The sequence below is a fragment of the Paroedura picta genome, chromosome 3 (genome assembly GCF_049243985.1).
Source record: "Paroedura picta isolate Pp20150507F chromosome 3, Ppicta_v3.0, whole genome shotgun sequence".
In the NCBI taxonomy this organism is placed as follows: Eukaryota; Metazoa; Chordata; class Lepidosauria; order Squamata; family Gekkonidae; genus Paroedura; species Paroedura picta.
In genome coordinates, this window is record NC_135371.1 from 51,559,943 (window position 1) to 51,578,493 (window position 18,551).

At 39.9% G+C, this 18,551-nt stretch overlaps 1 protein-coding gene across 1 annotated transcript in view; it reads right to left on the reverse strand.

The window, feature by feature from the left end:
- Positions 1 to 580: 580 nt before the first annotated feature.
- SYN2 (synapsin II) overlaps positions 581 to 18,551 on the reverse strand; it is a 302,390-nt gene continuing 284,419 nt past the window's right edge. The window contains exons 11-13 of the mRNA XM_077325671.1: positions 15,260 to 15,320; positions 10,454 to 10,694; positions 581 to 1,489 (exon numbers count right to left, since the gene is read on the reverse strand). Coding sequence (XP_077181786.1) covers positions 1,354 to 1,489; positions 10,454 to 10,694; positions 15,260 to 15,320 — 438 coding nt within the window. The 3' untranslated portion in view covers positions 581 to 1,353. The remainder of the gene's footprint in view (positions 1,490 to 10,453; positions 10,695 to 15,259; positions 15,321 to 18,551) is intronic.

The following is an 18,551-nucleotide window of genomic DNA, read 5'->3' on the forward strand; positions in this document are numbered from 1 at the left end:
GGCCTATTGGATATACACATGTCTGGCATATGCCTGCAGATCTTGTGATCAAATGTACATTGATACCAACCATATGAAACAATCTACCAGTTGGCTTTACAGTTTAGAAGATAGGAAAAAAAGTTTGTCACCATATATGGCTAATGGGATGGATGCATTTTGCTTGATGGGCCACCATCAATTGTGTCATTCATTGTGCACATTGACTATTATCTGATGAGACAGAAGACTCTATGGGCTTGGACCTGCCAAAACATTTCCACACAAGAAATCTGACTTTCACATCTCTCACCCCCCCACACACACACACTGCATCCCGAAATATCCAGGAGATGCTTAGAAATGGCATTTCAGAGTGAATTTTGTGCTGTTTCATGCCCTACAATCGAATGCTTATGAAAACACATTCCATATGCATTTTATCAGTTTGAAGAGATCCACTTAAAGCTTTCCATCCAGATTTGGTGCAGATAACAGTCTCCAAATGGATACATATGGCTGTTTCTCAGTTGGTAAGACAAGATTTCGTGGACTGTGTCAGAGAAATCAATACCACCATGCATCCAAGTCCTGCGGAAGATTGTTTGCTGCCAGGCAGATGGCTTTGTGTTTATTAGAAGGTTACATGGAACTATGGTTAACATGACATCATGCATGGTGTATTACAAATCAAAGGTCACTGTTAACATGTTGCAAGCGACTGTACAACAACAATGGGAAGATACAGTAGTCCCAACACATAGCTGTATAACATGGGCTTGTCCTAGAGTTTTCTCCTAACAGCGCTGAGAATACCACATTCAACCAATGGAAAGTTTGCCAAAGGAAGAAGGTGAAGGAGAGTTGCCAGAAAACACCACTGTGAAGGGGTATCATATAAGACTTGGGCCAAGAAAGAAAGCTGATCCACTGACCTAGGGAGAACAAATTACCTCGACTCACAATAACTAAATAAATAAACTAAACAAACATGCAGGTGAACACTGAAAAAAGTATATCAAGGGAGAAATTCACAACATAATGATGTGATATAATGATATCACAAAAGAAGATCCAATGTGATGACCTAGTGCATTTAGTGGTAAGGCCACAATATCACAGTTAATGAGGACTTTCAAGCTTTCTGTATAGTTTTTCCTCTTGACTTTTTTAGCAGTGGATTTTTTTTTTCAAATGAAAGATACCTGAAGTATGTTTCAATATAGTCTCTTCTTAAAGAGTTTAACATATTGCTTAGTACAACAGTTGGGACAGCAAGGAGAGCTCATTCACAAGGAAATTATGTTTGCAAAATGATGTTCACGGTAGACTCTCTAACGCATTACAGACACACAGAATCAAAGCTCTACAGGGCTAATCAGAAAAGAGGCTGGCAAAAGATTTTCTCAAGTTTCGGATGGTTTCTGCTTTTGCTTCGTCTTCATTGACAGAGGATCGAAAGAAGGATGACTCTGTGAAGCTGAAGGCGTTTGTCAGAGACTGTGATTTGCTGCAAGACAAAAAAAATCACCCACAAGTATGTCAATACATTTGAAATTCATAAAAATGAGTATACATTATAGGTAAAGTCCCACCTCAGAGGTACTCAGTGCTCTCTTGGGAACACTGACAGCACCTAAGAGCCACAGAAGTGGACAGGAACTGTCGTCTTCTCCTAATCAAGTTTACTTGGAAGTGAGTGTTGCTTCATCAGCTTTTCATTCAGATAAGAAAGTAGGATTGTAAGCACTTAATTCATGCTAGTTCACCAGGAATGTGCAGCACACCTCAAAGCACAAATACTATGAAAGGAGTCCCAATGAGATCAATGAGGCTTCCCTTCATAAAATATTTTTAGGATTTGGCCTTAAATGTATCCATTTTCTGTGCTCAATACTTGTTGAATGCCATGATTTCAGAAAGCAGCCCAAAACAAATTCATTGTTCACTCTGTCATACTTAAGACTTTTTTCAGACTGAACTTAAGGAGATGGGTTCCTGATCCTAGTAAAATAGGCAAATCGTATTTATTCCATAAAATCTAAGGCTGGTAGTTACATTAGATACTTGGCTCTTGTAGACTCACACTTCATAGTGAATTGACAGTTTATATCTAGTCTACTTTTTACTGGCACCTTTTGTTGAAAAGCAGAGCACCGAGGACTGTGTATGCTGTAATCTTTCATTTCCATTGTACTTCTATTTGATATTTCCTGAAAGGAGGGGGTGGAAGGGCAAAGCAGGACTTCACTTGATTAGCAACACAGAAATAAGAGGCCTAATTAAATATTTATTCATGGGCTAATCACTTGCACGCACATGTTAAGCAAGAACATGTGGGTGAGAATGCCAGGTATGTACATGCTGACACGCAGAGTACAGTTAATCCCATTGGCAATTTGGAGTTGCTTCTTTTGGAAATCAAATTTGAATTGGAACAAGTCTGTGATGTGATTCAGGATGTTAGCCCTTCAGGAAGGTTTCATGCTATGCATCTAGTACGGTATGTATCTAGTTTTCAGTTAAAAGAAAAATGACCTAAAGATGTGCTATGACAGGAAATAAATGGTTAGGATGGAATCAGAGCTGACTGATCACGTCCAAAGCAGTGGGTAGGTAATGTGCCATCCTAAGCAGACTATTAAGTCCATGCATTTACAAATGTGTACTGCTTAGGAGAACACTTTTATATTACTATCCTGTGCAGAGATACTCCAGTCAGAGCCCATCAAAGTCAATGGGCTTTTACTAGAGTACCTTTGCATAGGGTTGCCACTAACGTCCAGAAGTTGATCTTCTAAAAAATTTATTCTGGCAACGTACATGCTGCCTGCTTCTCCAGAGATCTGCTTAAGGCTGTTCATAAAGGAAAATCAGTAAAATAATTTGAAATTAATAACAAACAGCCATCAAAGCAATAAAAGCAATAAAAAACAACATGAAGCAAGTCCAATAGTAACTTAAAAACAAACAAAAATTTCTAGGGCAAAATTTGAGTCCAAAGGCACCTTTAAGACCAACCAAGTTTTATTCTAGGTGTGATCTTTTGTGTGCAGGCAAGCTTCCTTAGACAATGAAATAAGCATCATCAGAGTGCAGGTATAAGGACAAAGACTAAAACTTGGTTGGTCTTAAAGGTGCCATTGGACTCAATTTTTGATCTGCTACTTCAGACCAACACGGCTATGTACCTGAATCTAAAATTTTCTAGGGTATAAGCTTGGAAAATTTCATTGGTCTTTAAGGTGCTATGGGACTTGTGTGCTTCAGACTACTTACCTACCTGCTACTAAAAGATAAAACTATCTGACCAAGTCTTTCTTAGTCATGGATTTGTCTATCTCTGGGATATATGTGGTGAGGTGAGGGAGGTCTTAGCTGTGAAAAGTACAGAAGAATTCTGCCAACTGTGCAGCTGCAGGATATGCACATTTACTGACCTGCTTTTAAAGTCGATGTCCTACACAGTAATAAAGCTTATGTGATTGGCAGACAGCTGACCACTCTCTTGAAGGCTGTCAATGCACAAATCTTTGAGGCAAATTGAAAGAAGTTTGTCTCAGATGCCATTTTGAACAAAGCACGTTTAAATGTTGATCATGATTTTTATACATTTCTTTAAATGCAGGGGCATACTAGATTTATCCCAATAGGACAGCATACCAAGTTTTGGCATTATAATGGCATTTCCAGAGACACTACAGCTCAGAAACACTAAGCCAGTGGTTCACCCTGGCTCTTTCACCCTGTCTCTCTCACAACTGCAATTCTTCCTTTCTCACAATTGAATAATGTTCCCTATAAGTATCCCCATGTATCTGAAGAAGTGAGCTCCCACAAAAACTCCCACTGAAATAAATGTAGTTAGTCTTTAAAGTATCACTGGATGTTTAATTTATCTTTGACTCCTTTTGTTTACTACTAAGAGATTTGTGACCTCAGGATGGACTGTGGTTCATAAGGAAAACATGTGATTTGCATGCAGAAGGTCCAAGATTCAGTCCTTGGTATCTGCAATTAAAAGATTCCATGTAAGAGGGGTTGAGAAAGACCTTTCTCTGCATGAGAACCTGGAGAACCACCTTCAGCTAAAGTAGACAATAATACTGTATGGACCAATAATTTGATTTATGATAAAGTAACTTTGTTCATAGATTCAAGTGGGTAGCCATGATGGTCTGAATCAGCAGATTGAATCAAGGGGCAACGTTAAGGCAAAAAAAGGTTTATTCAAGGTATCAGCTTTTGTGTGCACACATACCATCTGAGGAAGCGTGTGCGCACACGAAAACTTATACCTTGAATAAAACTTTGTTGGTTGTAAAGGTACCGCTGGACTCAAACATTAATTTGTTTGTTCCTATGATGTAAATAAGTAGTCTCATGATATACTTGGCTTGTGATCCGTTGGCATAAATATTTAGCGGTGCAAAAAGCATGTGCACCAAGATACCAGTGTTAATGCCTTGCCTATTGACATGTCTGGCAGAAATGACTTGTCTGTTTTTCTTGAAACCAGATCCCTGGCTTGGAGTGGCAGTGTGAAGTTGTGACTGGGCCACAAGACATAATGTTCAACAGAAGACTTAAAAGCAGTGAAGTCTGTTGGTTGTTAATGATACATATAAATAAGGCTGCATGTATTTACCTGTGTATTGTTTAAAATACAGACAAGCACATTCTTTCTAAGAATGAAATTTCTAAGCTGCAGATGTTTCTAGTAGGGGTGTGCATTCAGCTATATCCAAGCCAAAAAATACCCACAAAACACCTAACTGGTATTTAAAAATATCTATTTTATAGCCAAATACAGAACAAAGATTCTGACTGGCTACCAGTATAGATGATCCCAAATAAACCTGATTTTTCCCCAGCTATACCGATTAGCTGGTTGTGAAGTTTCAAAGGCTACAGTTCTATCTCTTTTCCACCATTTGCTCTATTTTCAGGGCAACAGGAGGGGAGGGGGAAGAGGCATCTCTTCTTAATGGCAAAAATACCTGAGGAGGAGTTGTATCATTGCGATGCTTTGAGTGGCAGTTTGGCAAATAGGATTTAAGGGAGAATTCTGATGTTTAGTCAATCTTTCTCTTGTCCTCCTCTTCCCAACCCCTCCAGGCCTATCATTGGCCATTTGCAGGAAGGGTCAACATGAAGTTTAATAAATTTTAAAAATTTATTAAAAGTTAATTAACTCTTCCCCCCTTTCTGAAAACCTTTCCAAAGCTATCAAGAAACCCCAGGGTTTCACAAAGCCCTGGCTGAGAAAGCCTGCTTATGTTTTAATTCCTTCTTAGGTTTTAATTCTTTCTGGTTTTGTGGCTTACAGCTATTTTTGTGGAGTTTTGTTGTTTGGGTGGGGTGGTAGATGGGGAGGCCAAGGGTTCCTTCCTTCTGCTTTGGTTACTGGCTATGGTTCTTTGGAACTGCTTTAAAACTTGGTTAATTTATTCATTTTTTATTCTTTTTTGGGATGTGTGTGTGTGTGTGGGGGGGCTCTGCTTGGTTTTAAAGAAAATCTATTTCCAGTCCCAGGTCGATTCAGTCCCTGCCGTCTACACAGAATGCGTTTTCCATTTTGATTTTGGGCAATTTAAATTTTCCTTCTGCAGCAAGGTTTGATCCAGAGTGACCCTACCTTTATTGTGTGATATATTAGAGTGCTTTTAATGCTCAATATTTCAAGATTCGGATTGGGAAAGCAGGCTGTTTTGAACCTCCATGGTAGAGACGGCCTGATTGGCCAAATGTGCTCATGTGACAAGCTTGCCTTAAAGTAGAAGCCCCTAATTTCTCTCAACTTCTGTTGGTCTTGGATTTTTTCTCCCTTCTCTGCCTTCTTCAATCCCCCCTCTCTCTCCCCCCCCTCCAAGAAAAGAAAGAGGCTCCTCTCCCCCCCCTGTTCAAGAAAAGAAAAAAAAGAGTCTTGGCTCCCCCTCCTTCTGAACTACCCTAACCATGTGCAGAATACTTTCCTGTTTCAATGGGGGGGGGGAGAGGAAGACCTGAGTTCAAATCGATCTGAATTCAACAGGATTGACAATGGAATAAACAAAGTAAGTGCAGACTCTGACCAGGATTCTTTCTTTCCTACACCATACATCACTATTTTCTTCTTTCCCCCCCCTCTTTTTGAGAAGTTGGGGTGAATGTGAGATTTTGTTGGTTGTTTCCTCTGCTTCCCCATTCTTTTTTTTTTTTGTCTGGTGTGTGAAGGGGCTTTTGGTTCAGACTTTTCTTGCTTTCTCTTCTATATTTATTCCTTTTTCCTGCCTTTCCGCCCACTAGTTTCTTCCCTTTGTATGTTTTCCCTTTAATTTCTACAAAGTTTTTGGGAAGGGTGAAGGGATGCTGAGGTTCAGTGTTCTGTGTTCCAAGTGTGTGCTTCTGGTTTCAGGGGTTATTGAGTAAAATACTGCTGCTAAATAGATTTATTAATAAGTGTCTGTTTTAGGAATTGTTTGACTTTTAATCACTTTAAATTAAATGTTTGCATAGGGCTGTAGTTCCTCCGTAACCAGGCCAGTGCTAGGAGGATATTAAAAAAGTTGCGTGTGTCTTCAAAACTGTTGTATAATAGCCGATGTTAACTTTTTAAAACTCAGCATGTGGTACTCTGAGCTTCAGTGAAGGTGAGCACTTTTAGACAAATTTCCCTTTAGATTGTCCTGTATTTTTTTTAGTTTTCTGGAGGGAGCTCCTATATTTCCATGAAGGAAGTCAGATTTGTTCAAATAGAATCTAGTAAGGAGAAGTTAAATAAAAAGCCTTAAACTTCGTTCCATCTCAAGCACAGTTTATGAAACCATAATCAAGTCACTAGATCTATAATTTCTTTTTCCCCCCAGAAAAACCCAAACAAACAACCCCAAAACAAAAAAGTGAGGTTTGGTTGAAAAGCAAAAACTTAGTTTTCAGGTGGGAGGTTCAAAAAAGGTGTCAGATTCTGTTAGGCTGAGGTTGCAGTGCAGGTATTCAGATGCATAATAACTTTCTTACAAGTACTATTTAGAAAGATTTTGGCCTGGGGTAAGAATGAGTGGCAGGAAGGGAATGTAGCGGGGCCCTGGGGGCAAGACTAAGGAGAACAGTAGGGGGGTGGAGGGGAGGAGGAGGGCTGCAGCTTTCCCCAACCTGTGCAGAGGTCTTCTCCACAGCCGTTATCTGGAATGGTGCAATGAAGATGCAGCACAAAGCCCTCTTCATTGAGGCTGCTGCTGGCATATCCTCAAGCAGCCCAAGCTCATCCTGGGGGGAGGGGTTCAAGCGGATCCATCTGAACAGCCAAGAGTTGATCTTTCAGAGAGGTTTCTCTCCATGGGACCAGATATTTACTGGGGTGTAGGGGAGGCCCCAGTTCAAACTGCCTCTCTACAGAGCCCAAGCCGATCCCAGGGAAAGTGTTCTTCTTGCAGGATCAGCTGTTTGGCAGGCATGTAAATGGATCTCAGCCCCTTTGTCAAATGTCTTCTGTATTAATATTGGGATTCATAGATATTGGGAAACACTGGCATTTTTCAGGACCAATATACTCAGAACCCAAAAAATACTGATTCCCCATGCAGTACACACGATTCCCAGCAGTACACACGAACTGGTGAAAAGCCTGCAAGATGGACTCGAGGCCCACTTTAGCTTCTCACACAGCAGAATGTCTACATGTTGGTGATCATGTATGGCTTGCACAGCAAGGGCAAGATCACTTAACAGGCCTGTGAGCTCATTCACTGGAGAGACAAATGGTGAGTCGAGCATATTTAGGTCACGAGAGGCACAAGAGAGGAAGAAGAGGGTGAAAGCAGCTCTGATACTGTTTATCCTTACCCTCCCTCGCTAGGCATCATATCCTCCACTGCTGACTCCATGATGACCTGTGAGATGGCACTCAACAGGTGGATACCGAGTCCCTCTGGGAGTGCTAGACACATGAGAAAGGAACACATGGCAGCTGCAATGGTGAGAGAGCCCTACGAGCTGCAGGCCACCAGTCTGCTGAGTTACTCTGCCATGATCCAGAGGCTCCTCTCATGCCTTCTGATGAGCATGCAGAGGGAATGAGCTCACATCTCTCACAGCTGCTCCCCTGAACAGTTGAGAAGTTGGTTTTCTTGAAGATCAACTTGCCATTGTTTGGTGACCTGGTTCTGGATATAAAGGGTTACTGAAGTGAGCACATACTTCTGCCTGCAGCCTCTCTCAGTCTTTGCTGCGAAGTTGGGATGAAACGCTCTTCCCAAAATGAAAATGAGACTAGATAGAAGTAGTAGGACAGTTTACCCATTGGATTGGCACAGAAATGCCCCAGCCATCTCCCTAGTGTCGTTCTGAATCTACCTGTACCAAAATACCCCTACAGAACTCTGAGAGGAGTGCAGCACAGGGTGATGTTGAAGGTGATGTGTTCAAATTCACTCACTGAGTCATCAAGCACGCCAGACCAAAATTGGATGCTGAAATTAAAACAGCAGCACAAAAACTGTTCTTCAGTCTTGTAGACAAAAGGGCAGAGTAGGAGAGTGTGACCTGTGTGTCAAACAGAAACCAGCAGAAACTACAGGAGCATCATAAATAATCAAGCTAATTTGCTGTAAAACTTTCTTCTTTGCAGGGGTAGGAGACGGGAAAGTGGGAGTCTGTGATGGACAGCTGCAGCACCTAGACTAATGCTCCTCCACTGATAGATACAAGTGGATAAATATGTTGGTCTGAAGCAGCAGAACAAATTCTGAATCCAGTAGTACCTTTATACACCATATTCTGCAAAGGTGCTACTGGACTCAAAATTTATGCTCCTCCACTGAGGCAGTGATGGTTGGTGTGTACTGCTCCTGCAACCCCTCCCTCTCACTTACTGAGGTCTTCCCTGGGGAAGTGATTCATAAGGTTTCTCTGGGTTTGCCCTTGACTTCAGAAGAAAACAAAGCATTACTGGGCTTCTGTATATTGGGTTGGCCTTGGTTCAGGTTGGCTAGCAAAACTGCCTGACCACCCTGTACTTTTGAGTGTTATGATGCAGCTTTTACTGTATTTCCTTCTTTAAAAAACCCTGCTGAGATTAGCTGGTATGACATTGCTTAGTTCTGTTGGGTTTGCCTTGCTGCCACACTGGCACTGGGTTGTGCTGCTGGGCACTATTGCACTGGTCCTGTTGTCCTTGTAGCCCCACCGCCCAGTTTCTACTTCAGAGATTCTTAGATCTGACCTTAGTCCTGATGGTTTTGACACTGCCACAGTGGCACTGGTTCTGTTGGGCAAACTGCATTGTTTTTGCTGTGGCCTTGCAAAAATCCCCCATCCCTACTTTACTTTCTACTGCAGAGATTCTCTTGGAGATTCTGCTGGGCTTGCATTGCCTTGCTGTTTTCTCCACCACTGGAAACAATTGAGAATGGGTGCCCATATAATTGGACTCCCTTGTCCAGTATTTTTGAAACTTGGGGATTATTTGAAGACAGGCTCCAGCAGCTATGCAGCAAAACTGATGCTACTTCACCCCCCCCCCCAAAAAAAAAACACTGAATGTACCTCATGATAGATTTGCCATTGGCTTTAATGGTCCCCATACGGTATGATGGACCCCCCCAAAAACTGAGATTCCTGAATATTTACCAAATCTAAACACCATACCAATATCAGGATTTGAGAATGTCAGAAAATACACCATAATCTGCAAACAACCAACTCCTAGTTTTTAGCATTTACAGTTAGAATGTAGAAATTAAAATGTGCAAAGATAATTGAAAGCTCAGAAGCTAGAGTTTGAAATGTACTGAAATTGCTTTTTATTTGTTTGTTAGTTGTCTCTAGATCTCATAGCTAATTCTCCTGCTCTGTTGGTATCATCAGCCATATTTCAAAAACTATGAATTTCATAAAAAATGAGGCTGCAATTAGACTAAATCAAGTATACTTTATACTTAGTGTAAAAAAAAAGGTTCCATTAATGCTTGACTTGGATTTATTGTACATATCCTTAGGTGTGGCGTGTGTCACATGCTCTGTGAAAGCAGACAACCATGCCATATGTAGGTTAGAGAGGATTTTGGCAAACCACCCCTACCTCCTTAGAAAACCACACACACACTCACACACACTTCCCAGCACTGTTGTATTTAATATTCTGTTGTCCAAATGACTGCAAGGTTAAAAGTTTAAGCTGATATAAGGGTTCCTCCCACCCTCAGCAAACTTCCATTCAACCCAGAATGATTCAGTGATGGGAGAGGAGCAGGATGACATGTTCTCAGATTTGGCCTGATTTGAGCAGAAAATCTGCATGAATTGCATGAAATGTTGCTCCAGTAGCACCAGTGGCACGTTTACCTTTTCTGCTTCACATCAAGCTAACAAACGTTTAAAGGCTTTCAAAGGGAGGGGAAATGTTTGGCTTTTTGGCTTTGTACATGTTGCTCCTGAATATCTCTGTGAAAAGGAAATTAATCCAAAAGGAGTCAAGAGAAAACAAAGGCCTTACTTCAGTTGTGGGTGTGACTGAGGAGCCTTCTGTGCTGTTGCTGGCGAAGGTTCTGCTGCCTCTGCTCCCACTGGCAGCCCAGCTCTTGAAGGACCCTGGGCCTGGGCACGTGGCTGTTGAATTGCAGGGCCCGGTGGACGTGGCGGCAGGGAACTTGAGGGCTTTGCTGACTGCCCCGGAGGGAACATGCGCTGTGGTTCCTGGCTTTGTGATTGCATTCCTTGGGGTTGCACTGGGCCCCCTAGGTTCAGTACAAGAAAAACTTCATAATGTATCAGTAATTTTGTACTAGTTCTTATATCCAACACTTAAAAAAAATATAATTCTGGAATCCATAGAAAGATCTACTGAATTAAGATGGCTAGTCAAGTTTTTGTCATCATTATCCACAGTTCTACATAACTTGAAAGCTTCTGAATTCCTGCTCTGGTACTGTGTTGATCTAACGAAAGGCATCGTGGCAACCATTAGATCTCTTTGTTTAGGGACTAACAGGGCAATAAATATCCAGAGCAAGGTGAATTAATCACAGCACTTCTCCATCTCCCTTGAATATTCCTGACGGGCAAGAAGCATTCCTCAGTTGTTCCATCACAGAGGGAAGACAAATAGAATTACTTTTATGAGGAGACTGGTTATGATGCCATTATATTTAGTAATATAAACCAAGGCCACAGTTGTACATCACATCACATCAGCCACCCAAGCTAGTTCCTAAGATTCAAGTTGTTCTGGGTTATGTCATTTTAACCTGTTAGGCAGAGGTCAGTCTGCCTATAGTAGCTGCTCTGAAAAATATGAAGCATCTGGCACTTAATCAAGAGCCATTGTGCCATTATAAAAACAAACAGCAGGTCCATATTCCTAAATAGAATTACATTATTTGGTTGGAGTCAATTAGCTTATAAAATATATACCTCTGTTTAGGATTGGACTGTTAGGAAGGAAGTAGCAAATTGTATTGAACTGAGGACATTTGACAGTAACTCAGGTATATCTCTTGTTCATGTCTACTCTTTGATAAAACAATAATTCCGCTAGAATAAGGGTCCTGTATTTAGCTCTGTTATGGTAGCTCCGTTATGCTTTATGATTTGGAATCTTATCAGTTTAGTTTCAGTGAAACTTAAAGGATCTGACAGTTGAACTTAAGTGGACTTGTAGCTTGTTATCTGTGGCTTTGCAGCTTGTTGGCATTTATTGTGCCAACAAATACACGTTTAGGCTAAATTGGGTCTATAAATGTACCTCAATATAGGTTTATACTAGCACTGCAGTGCTGTTGTGAAATTCCTTTAACAGGATCCCTCCCTTCCAAATCAGGAAACTAGTTCAATCTGCCCATGAGGGCCCTTAGATTACTCTCCCCACCCCCCAAATAGCAGCCTCTCCACATGGCAAACCTCTTTTGAAACTGAGGACAGTTTCAAAAGCAGTTTCTGAGATTGCATGGTCAGAAATGTCACCGGGCAAATGCTTAGCTATTTGGATTTCAGTTGTCACCTGCATGGACTTCCTCATTCATTTCAGTGGAAGGGGCAGTCCTGTTCATGTATAGTGGGGTGGGGAGTAGAGAATTGCACAGTGCAGTGAAGCTACAGAGGTCTGAATTAGTAATGTGGGCTGTTAACTTTCCAGACATTGTAGCGATCATGGACTCATTTTTAAGTTGTGAAATTTGTCCAGCTGTTAACCAATTTTAAAGAAAGAAGCTATACCATTGTCTGTTGGATTTTCTATTTCTCATTGAACATAAACTCATAAAGAACCATTTAAGCACAAACACTGTGCTTTATCCAAGACTTGGTTTCCATGCGCAGTTTTCCCTAGGAAGGCTATGATGGATTGGCAATTCTTGCAAAATCTTCATGTCATATGGCTCAAATAACCCCTCTGAATGAAGGCTCAGCGATTGGATCTTTTGGCTGACATTTAAAAAAAAGAAAAACGACAGTATTATAGAACTAAGCCCAAGGCAATACTCCTGATTCACTTTAATGTGTGGATTTTAAAATACATGGCAAGAAAATAGTGATGTTTAAAGGAAATTTCCTCCTGGATTCCCTTATTTTGTCTTTCATGGCACATAAATTTGGGAAATCCATCTAGCTGTTCAAATGACATTCTTCTGGGACAGCAAAATAGGTTTCTAGCTAATTTTCCACATGCTGTTCCTGGCAACTTATCTGTGTAGTTCTAAGAATAGCATATATTTTAAGAATAGTCAGTTACAACAATGAGTTTTTCTAAAATAAGCCCAAAATCAGGACGTTCAGTTTTAAATAGATTGAGGGACAATGCCTTTTAATTTGGATGACTTTATAGAGGAAGGTGTTACTTTAGTAGCTCAGTTTTGCATTTTAAGATCACATTCTTTGGTTTCTTTTCCTTCGGTTATAAAGGGTTTTCCCCCCAATTGGAGGGTTGCATTCCAGAAACTATACACTGAAGACAGCTGTAACTTTTTTTTATTGCACATTAAGCTGTACAAGATATTTCACAAAATATATACTGCAGTCACACTTCAGCATTTTCTCACTTTCTTGCAGCTGGTTTGGTACAAAAAGGCAGCAATAATTAAAGAAAAGTTTTACAAAAAAATAAAGTAAAATAAAACCAAAACAAACACCAACCCCCCTGAACATCAATTCTATACTGTAAAATATCTGTTCCCTATTTCCCACAATATTGCACCTAAGCATGCTAGCATGCAGACATTTTGGCTTGCTTCTTATCTGTGGTATGCAGTAACAGGTGTGTGCCCCTTCTGGGACATTTGCGACACACTGAAATCCCGCCAGGATTCAGGTCTTTTTTCTGCAGCCTGCACGTGCGCACACGCATGCACGCACACACACACACACAACTAATAAACAATGCATAAAAGCACCTGTAAATACTCACACTACTACATGCAAAAGAATGCTCATGGCTTGATATTAATGGCATTCAGTCAGCAGGTTCCTTTCTTCACCCTGGGTGGGATGCTCACTTTTGTTCACTTGGTGACTGTAGGTAAGGAGGGGTGAACCTGATGCTGAAGGGGATATGCGCACTCTACACAACCCGAATCATCAGTGTAATTATCGATAGGCTATTAATCAGACACAGTGACCACTCAAGCAGAAAAGTTCTTCTTATGAACTACCAAAAGCAGGCAATCAACGGTGGCATGCCCAACTAGTGCTGAAATTGCCATTGAAATTAAATTGAAGTTATCAACTCATTGGCCAAAATTAATAATAAAAACGATCACTTCGTAGCTAAGCTACATGTTTTGTTGGCAGTGTTTGCAGGGAAAATAAAATCAGACTATAACATTGTTTGACAAGAAAACAAACTTGTTTGTATTAACCTAGGGGAACTATTTACCTTGATATGAGATTTGAATTGACAAAACACTTTTACCTTGCTCACAAACTAGTTCTACAGTATGCTTGAGTAGTGCAGCTTGCATTCACAGGCTAGATTTTCCTAACAGTTTAACTGCCTGCCTGGATATTGCTTGTAAGATTATGCACATAGCCATTGGTTATGTGACAGTCATAAGCAATTATGGCTATAAGAAAGTTTGGCAAAAGTAAAACCTCTCAGGTCACCTTGCTCTAGTATTTACATACACTTGAGTCACAGCTATGACATTCTAAGCGCTATACCATTTAACTCCTTGTGGTTCATCCAGGGACATACTAACATTCATTCTGTTGCTTCTACTCAAAATTATAAGATCAGATCATGGCTTCTTCATCTTGTACCTTAACTGCTTGGTAGTAATCTCAGTTGAGATAGGGTTGAGTTCATGACCTAGATTTTTTCACATCAACAGAGCTGTTACTGTAATATTTGTTTAAAATTCTTATGTTTAATCTTGCAAGACTCTTACTAGCCCTGTTGTTCTCTTCCATAAAACATCAGTTGCTTACCTGGCTTTTCTTGGTAAAAAATGTATTTCTGGTAAACACTTGGTTGAGTTCTGTACAAGACCTGATGGCTTATTTCATAACCATCAACGAAACTCTCTCATTGGACTTAAGTACATTCAGTCTTATTATATCAATATTGCACATAGGTGGCCCATTTTAATAGCACTGAGGCTAAAGAGTAAATGCAGATTTTTTTTAAAGTCTGCACCAAACATACAGGATATTTAAGTATTCCTGAAAGTAGCTTTTTTTAATATATCATCACAAATAACTTAAGTCTTTTCTCTTACCTATTGTATGAACTTAAAAATTAATCTTTATAAAATTATAAAAAGAAAAATGCCTCATTCAACATACTACTAAATGAGACCATCAAAATATTAGAATTGTCTCTCTACGTAAATCATGCACATTATTTTTTAACAAATATAGCACACATACTCACAGAGTTAAGCAAAAGTATTTAAATTTCCACCTGGGTTGGTTAGTCTTTTTACCCCGACAATATATAATACTTCAAAAATACTGTCTAACCATCCATAATATACAGTCGCACTGGACTCAGTAGAGGCACAATTCTTGTACACTGTTGACAACAGCCCTGAATCACAAGTTATACAGAGAAACATAAGTAAGCATTACAACACAAACGTGAACAGAGAAACAACCAGACAGTATAGTTGACACTGCATAGAAAAAACACAGTCCAGGTCAGCACTGAAACAATGCAAATAACTGCACAGAACCCCAAAACTGGTATTGTTTGATTCTTTGCTTTCTTTTTGGCTTCTACCCCTGCTTTTAGTCTCAACAATTTAAGTAGCCTGGACTTGTTTTGGTCCTACTGCAACGCCATTACAGTCGAGTATGTACTGTAAACAACCTTGAGGAGGTGGTCGCTGGGGAGGGACTTTGTTTGAATCTGGCTCCTTTAATGATCCACTCTGTAAGAGAGAAACAAACAAAAGAAAAACAGAAGATTACCCAAAATGGATACAAATCCAAGAGTTTAGTCCTCAGAATCTAACAAAAGAGAAATGCCAATTAATGTGTGCTTGTAGGCGTAATCCTTATGTGCTCCTGGCTACAAAGAAAGCTTTAGGCCTTGTTTTTAGAATCCCTGTGTTCTGTTCACAGCTAAACATATATTACAGTCTCAACCCTCTCTGAAAACTACTGTTGCCACCTCTGGATACCTGATTGCAGTAGCAGGTGAAAGTGGCTGTAGGCAACTGGAGTAGTTGAGAAGAGCCATTGAAACCTTCTCTCCTGCAGCACCAGGATATATTAAGATACATGCAGACCTCTTGGAATGGCAGTCCTACTCAGAACTAGGCCATTGAACAGAAATAGCTGCCACAGCTTTGTGTGTCCTGTGTTTGTCTGCCTCAAGTGACAAAACAAATAAAGTGATACATGTCTCAGAAAACCTCAGAAGAATGTAAATTCAATACCTTGATGAAAAAGGGCACCCTCCCCCCAAAAACCAGCTATTCAAAATGAAATAATATTTATTGATTGAATGTGCAGTCCATGTTTCTCCTCCATAGAGTTTAGGAGTTAAATTATCTCCTATATACAGAACTGGACATAAAGAACTTTGAGGATGATTTACAATATAACAAGGAAGACATTGCTAGGAAGATCTTAGCTAATTGACATGGTAGTAGGAAATGCCCCAGCAAGTACCCTAGTCCCATTCTGCTTAGGTAAGAAACAGTATTTTGAATGGTGCACAGAAGCAAAACAGCAGCCAGTGCTTATTTTTCAACAGAGGATTGATATGATCTCTGGTATCCAGCCTGCAACAACATTTTTAACCCATTAGACTCTTCAGACAGCTTTATAAGTTAGCATGTTATTGAATCAAATAGAGAATGAGAACAGTCTAAAGGAAAAATATTCTAAAAACCACCATTCAAAACAGTCTAACCAAACCATAACAGCAAAATAAATATCACTGCAGTAAAATTGCCAATTTAATTTATTTGCTGAAAATATACTAGAAAAATAAACTTTCATTTTGAAAAAGGAGCAGAAGAGGTGCCATTCGAACTACTGTTAGGAAGTCCAAGAAACAGGGGTCATCACTGAAAAAGCTCTGCTCCATGTTGAGAACATCAGAGCATGCATTATCAGTTCTTCATTAGCAGTCCTTAATGCCCAAGATGACTCTAGGGAAAGAAGGCTCTCTCTGTTAATTGCAGCTGTTAACATACTTGGGAGATCTAGGACACATGTTCCTAGTATTTTATAAAGTTAAGTTACAGCTGTACATAAGCCATAATTCAGATGAAGGCACTTCATGGAAAGGGGCTTAACTACAGTTGTCAGGCATGACACCAAGAGAAAGACTGAGGGGTAGGGACATGGGAGGGCAATCATTCGTGTGATCTATCCTATGGATTTCCATATGTGACATCAAGCATTCGGCCTGATGGCCAGTTTTGAATAATCTTTCTCCTATTCCTGCTCCAAGTGGCAGCATGAAACAGAAGCTGAGGGAAAGGGGGCTGCAACCCCAGGTTTAATCCTTTCACTTGAGTTTCATAAAGCAAAACTGTTCTATCTCTTCTAAGAGAAAATATGGAGAACCATCTTCTTTCCTTTGAAAGACTAATAGCACCTATATTTTTTATTTTTATGGGGATATACTGTTTTTTATTGTTTTATTGTAAACCGACGGGTGTTCGATTGGAGAGTGGCAGTATATAAATAAAAAAATAAATAAATGAATAAATAAAATAAATGTATAGCTGCCTCCTCAGCAACCATCTTAAAGCAGTTAAGAAGGCAGAAAAACAATTATAAAACATACAATCATAAAAACAATCAATGAAAGACCAAAATAAAATTATTGATTTACCACTTGTGGCTACCTTACACAGATAGCAGGGTTTAGAAGGAAGTTCTTAATTAATGGGCTGGACAATACTGTAGGAAATGGTTTTGCAGGTACCCTGGTCCCATACTTTTTAGGGCTTTAAAGGTAAAAAAAAAACATTTTGCATTGCACACAGAAGCAAAACAGCAGCCAGTACTTATCTTTCATCAGAGGAGTGATATGATCTCTGGTATCCAGCCTGCAACAACAGCCTGGCTGCTGAATGTTTAACCTATGGAAGTCTTCAGATAGTTTTCAAAGGTATCATGTTATTGAAGTGATATGAAAGTCCTCCCCTCACAACCCTAACTGAAATTGGTTCTCTAGCTAAGCAGGTGCTGTATGTCCTTTCTTTTTGTATCAGTACACAAAATCTTTTACATGTTCAGACCTAAAGCTTGCTACTATCTTTTATAAGGTGGGCATCTGAACAAGTAACAGTGCTTTTTAATGAGAGTGTGTGAAATATCTGTTTATGGAAGGTTTTCAGTTTTCTCAATAGGGGATTTGAAAGACTAATTTTATTTCTCAAATGTGAAAAGTATAAATTGTCAAATAGATTTACAAAATCAACAGATCTGCTATCTATCTATGCTTAATATAGCCCACCTCAAAGGAAATTCCTTTGCCTTAAATTAGGCTTTCCAGTATGCTGTCTCATACTTCCTGTTCATTGCATTTCCTCAAATACATGTTTTGTTTGAGCATTTTGGAACTTTAATAGCCTTCACTCGCTTTCCTACGGATGCACTTACTGTGTGCTAATTAACAACCGCAGTCCCCGCCTGTATTGAGGAGAACCTTTCCTTACAAAATATCAGAACTTGTTGGAATGTCAGGCCAATCATTATCCTTACTAACTAGCTTATTTGTCTGGGCTGAGCAACGAAAACCAATTAGCACCACACCTTCATGAGGCGACAGCTTTTACTGAAATGGTTATCATGGTTTCCAGGATCACATGATTTTCAGCCATATGCCCATCAGATAGATCAATCAAAGCTTGAATATATTAAAACTAATTTGAAAATGAATGATTTTAAATCTCAGATTTGCTGTTCTTTAGCCAAATCTTGGAAGGAAGTCCAGCCTTCTGACAAAGCTGAATATCTATTAGAAGGTTACTATGATGGGTACCTCTCTTTCCTTCCCCAAATTTTCCTCCAAGACCAAGCTCACTGTCTCACCCATTCACTGGCTGATCTCTGTGGCTTTATTCAGCACTGGGAGCATCTGTGAAGGAGTATAGCCATCTTCATTAAAATCCTTTAGTCAGAATGGCATTGAGGCA